General features: G+C 31.7%; 1 protein-coding gene across 1 annotated transcript; it reads left to right on the top strand.

Annotated features, from left to right (window-relative positions):
- Positions 1–1,709: 1,709 nt before the first annotated feature.
- Positions 1,710–2,249, top strand: LOC131073055 (uncharacterized). Its single transcript, XM_058009418.1, has one exon. The coding sequence runs from the start codon at positions 1,710–1,712 to the stop codon at positions 2,247–2,249; it is 540 nt and encodes a 179-aa protein (XP_057865401.1).
- Positions 2,250–3,843: the final 1,594 nt, after the last annotated feature.

The raw sequence follows: 3,843 nt of genomic DNA, 5'->3' as shown, positions 1-3,843 counted from the left end.
TTATACCTAAACCAAGCTCTTAAATCAAATAAAATATGTGCACTACTAGTACCAAAATCATAAATAAATCTTAATACTAAATGGATACCAAATGTAAGAAAATATAGACATTTTTTACACTAACTCTAATATGAAATTATTTCATGTCAATGGTATAAGAAAAGATATTGAATGATGGTATCAAGAATGTAAATATCATAGCAAAATTCTAGTATAAACTACACATAACAAGAATCAAAGATAAAATAGTTCCACATAAAAGAAGAGACACCAATATATCTTGGCAAAACTATTTTTTCAAAATAGCTCAATGTTTAAATCACCAATATGAATGTATTTCTTGCTTAAAAAAACAGTCATAATACAATAAATGGCTCTCATCCTTAATTTGAAAATCAACACTCTCAACTATGAAACAAATCATGTAAGATGTAATATTTTCTTACAATAATGAGCAATCATTGTTGTTATTCTCATGGGACCAAGCCAAAAACAATTGAGTGCCAAAATTCTCACAATGTTCTCCTCAAGATCTTCTCAACAAGTAGCCTAAGCCAAACTCCAAACTCCACACACAATGAGGAAGTACAAAGTAATCAAGTGATGAATGACTTCATTCCATGCCTCAACAAGTAAGAGGAAACTCATTAGAAACTTCCTAACCACCTTATCTACCAAATGTTATTTATGTCCCAAGCAAAAATAATCAATGAATCTTTTGTATATACATACATGCATGCATACATGCATACATACATACATACATAATACATGCACATGCACATGCACATACACATTCGCAAACAAATTTCTATGAGCACTCCTTTATCAACCTCCACACACAATGAGGAAGTACAAAGTAATCAAGTGATGAATGACTCCATTCCATGCCTTAACAAGTAAGAGGAAACTCATTAGAAACCTTCTAACCACCTTATCTACGATTATTTATGTCCCAAACAAAAATAATCAATAAATCTTTTGTATATACATACACATACACACACATACAAATTGAACACTCATTTGTTTCCTTAAAGTAAGCGAGATTACAACATGTACCCTAACCATCAAACGATTTTACAATATTGAATATATTTTATAATTAACTAAAAGCATACTAAATATTCTTCCCATAAACACAAATAACCATGTGCTCATTAAACCGGGAACCACCAGATCTTTCAATACAGCAAAAGAATTTATTCCACTTCACCTTTAAGCCCCTCCATTTGTTCCAAATCACAAAAGCATTTGAAGAGAAAATGTAGCCTCTGGCTTTCAAGTTCATGCTTAATACCACGTGTGTTATCTCCTCTTCTTTACTCCCAACCATTAATTATTTTATTCTCCTCCTTTCCCATCGCAAATGAGTGGAGAGAACCTTTTACTTTCTTGCCAAATGATTCACAGAACGAAACCAAAAATGGGCTTGTCACAGATTTTCTAAATGGCATGCACTAACATCTTTTCTACAAAAGCTTATTCCACCAATTCAGCAATCCTGCATAGTGGAAGTCGTGAATCACAGTGATAATGGCACTACCTTTAATTAATTATAAAGACTGATGTCCAGAACTATCTCAGATGCTACCTCAGTGCCATACAAAGAATTTTTCAATCAACAATCATTTCCCATGCCTTAGAAAATCTCAAATAAATTGCTTACCAAGGCCATCTATTCTCACAGTATTTCAGCAAGAGCAACAATGGAGTGTAACAGTCAATCAGACTTAGTAAGTCTTAGAGATTTTAACATGGAAGAAGACGTTGAGGACTTCCTTGCATGGGTAGGAGACAGCCAGGTGGCAAAATATACGACATGGAATCCCTGTGCAGCCATGGAGGAAGCCAAGCAGTTTCTGGTTAAAATGCAGCAGGCAGTTCCACCACATGAGTCATGGTTCAAGGCTGTTTGTCTCAATGGAAAGCCTGTTGGTCACATCAAGCTGGAGTTGAGGACCCATGAAAATGGGGTCAGATATGGCAGAATAGGATATGCCCTTGGAAGGGAGTATTGGAGGAGAGGAATTACAACACAAGCAGTGAAGCAGTGTTTGAAGATTGGTTGCACTGATCTCAGTTTGGAGAGTGTGGAGGCCTTGGTTTTGCCTGAGAATATGTCTTCCATCAAGCTCTTGGAGAAGGTGGGCTTCCAAAGAAGTGTTTCTTACTATGAATATGTTAATGTCAAGGGCAATATTCAGCAGTGCTTGCTCTATACCTTCCATGGGTCTCATGTGATTTAATCACAAGCAAAGTCTCTCTGTAGTGAATCCTCTATTGCCCCTTTATCAGGTGAAATAATTTTGAGTTGTTGAAGGTGTTAAAGTATAATTTCTAATAGTTGTATTTTAGAAGGTTTATAATAAAATTAAAGGGTTGTTAGGGATGATGATATGTTCTATGAGTACAATATATAGATGATTCAAATCTGTTAGAGGTATGATTAGATCAATTTAGATCTTCGATAATTTTGATGAGTTAGTTCTCTTTATTCTTAATAATTTATAATCAACTCTCAATTCAAATGTATACTTAATTATAATATTGTAATCTCTTATAACTATAGATATACTATTATTTCTATAATCAAGCCATTTTTATTTTAAAAATATAAATATATAATAAAAATTATTAATTGACATTATTGACTCATAAAATCAATATAATCTTAAAATTAAAAGCAAACAACAATTTAAGAAAATCAAAGCAAATCATCATAATATCTTCAAATCAACCACAATATTTATTTTTATTTTTTTAAATATAAAATAAATATTTTACTATTTTATTGATAACAAATAGATTTGGGGTTCACTCCCACATAAATTAATCAATAAAAACAATAGTAAATCAGATCAATTCTTTAACAAGGTGTTATGGGATTTTTTCCTCATTTAATAAAAGAAACATACTTTCTATGAAATAGCCCTTAAGAATTAAAAATGAGATAGAGAATAAAGGTTATTATAACCCTTTATTTAAAAGGGTGGGTAAAAATGAATAGTTTCAATGGATTCCTCTTTAAAGAGAGGAATAATTAAATTAATTAAATAATTATAAAATGACTTTTATAAAAGAGCGTAATGGTTTGAAAATCATCTCTTGAAAGGTTTTAAAGAGAATTTATGTGAGACTTGATGAGGACGCAAACATCACTCAAGAAAGAAGGTGATTTGGTGGGCTATCGACATAAGGGAAGGGGCACATGGGATATGTCTAACATGGGTACAAGGTACATTCATGATTGTCTTCGCTAGGGTTGTTGTGCTTGGGAAGCACGTGTATTGGTTTTAAATAACTAGTTCCTCCTAAAGTGTATTATATCTATGAGGGTCAATACCTATGAAATCTTCCTGGCATGAGAATGACCATTCCAAGTGTGTTGATTCATATAAGTATTGAGAACGATGATGTTAAAAGATCTTGGAAATATAATATATAAGAATTTGATGATAATATAATTGAATTATGTGATTGTGTTATTTAATTTACTATTATTTAATTTAGAATTCTCATCAAATTATCACATGTGTAGTTTACATTGGTTATTCCACATTAGGCATTCATATATATTTTAATATCATTACATCTTGAAAATTATCTCAACTCTAATATTCTACTACTAATACATAAAAAACTATGGGAGAAAAGCAGCATTGCATTTTGATATTAGAGTCTAATGATCAGATGTTTTTGTCTTTGAAACTTTCAACAACTTAGATTTCTAGATTTGATGTCTCTTAGGATTTTAAATTTTTGAACCCTTTGATGTGAGGAGAAGTGATATCCTTAGGTTCTACCTATATTTTCATCTAGACAATTATGTTAGCCTAGACT

Source organism: Cryptomeria japonica, chromosome 6 (assembly GCF_030272615.1).
Source record: "Cryptomeria japonica chromosome 6, Sugi_1.0, whole genome shotgun sequence".
Taxonomy (NCBI): Eukaryota; Viridiplantae; Streptophyta; class Pinopsida; order Cupressales; family Cupressaceae; genus Cryptomeria; species Cryptomeria japonica.
This window is presented reverse-complemented; position numbering and strand designations above follow the sequence as displayed.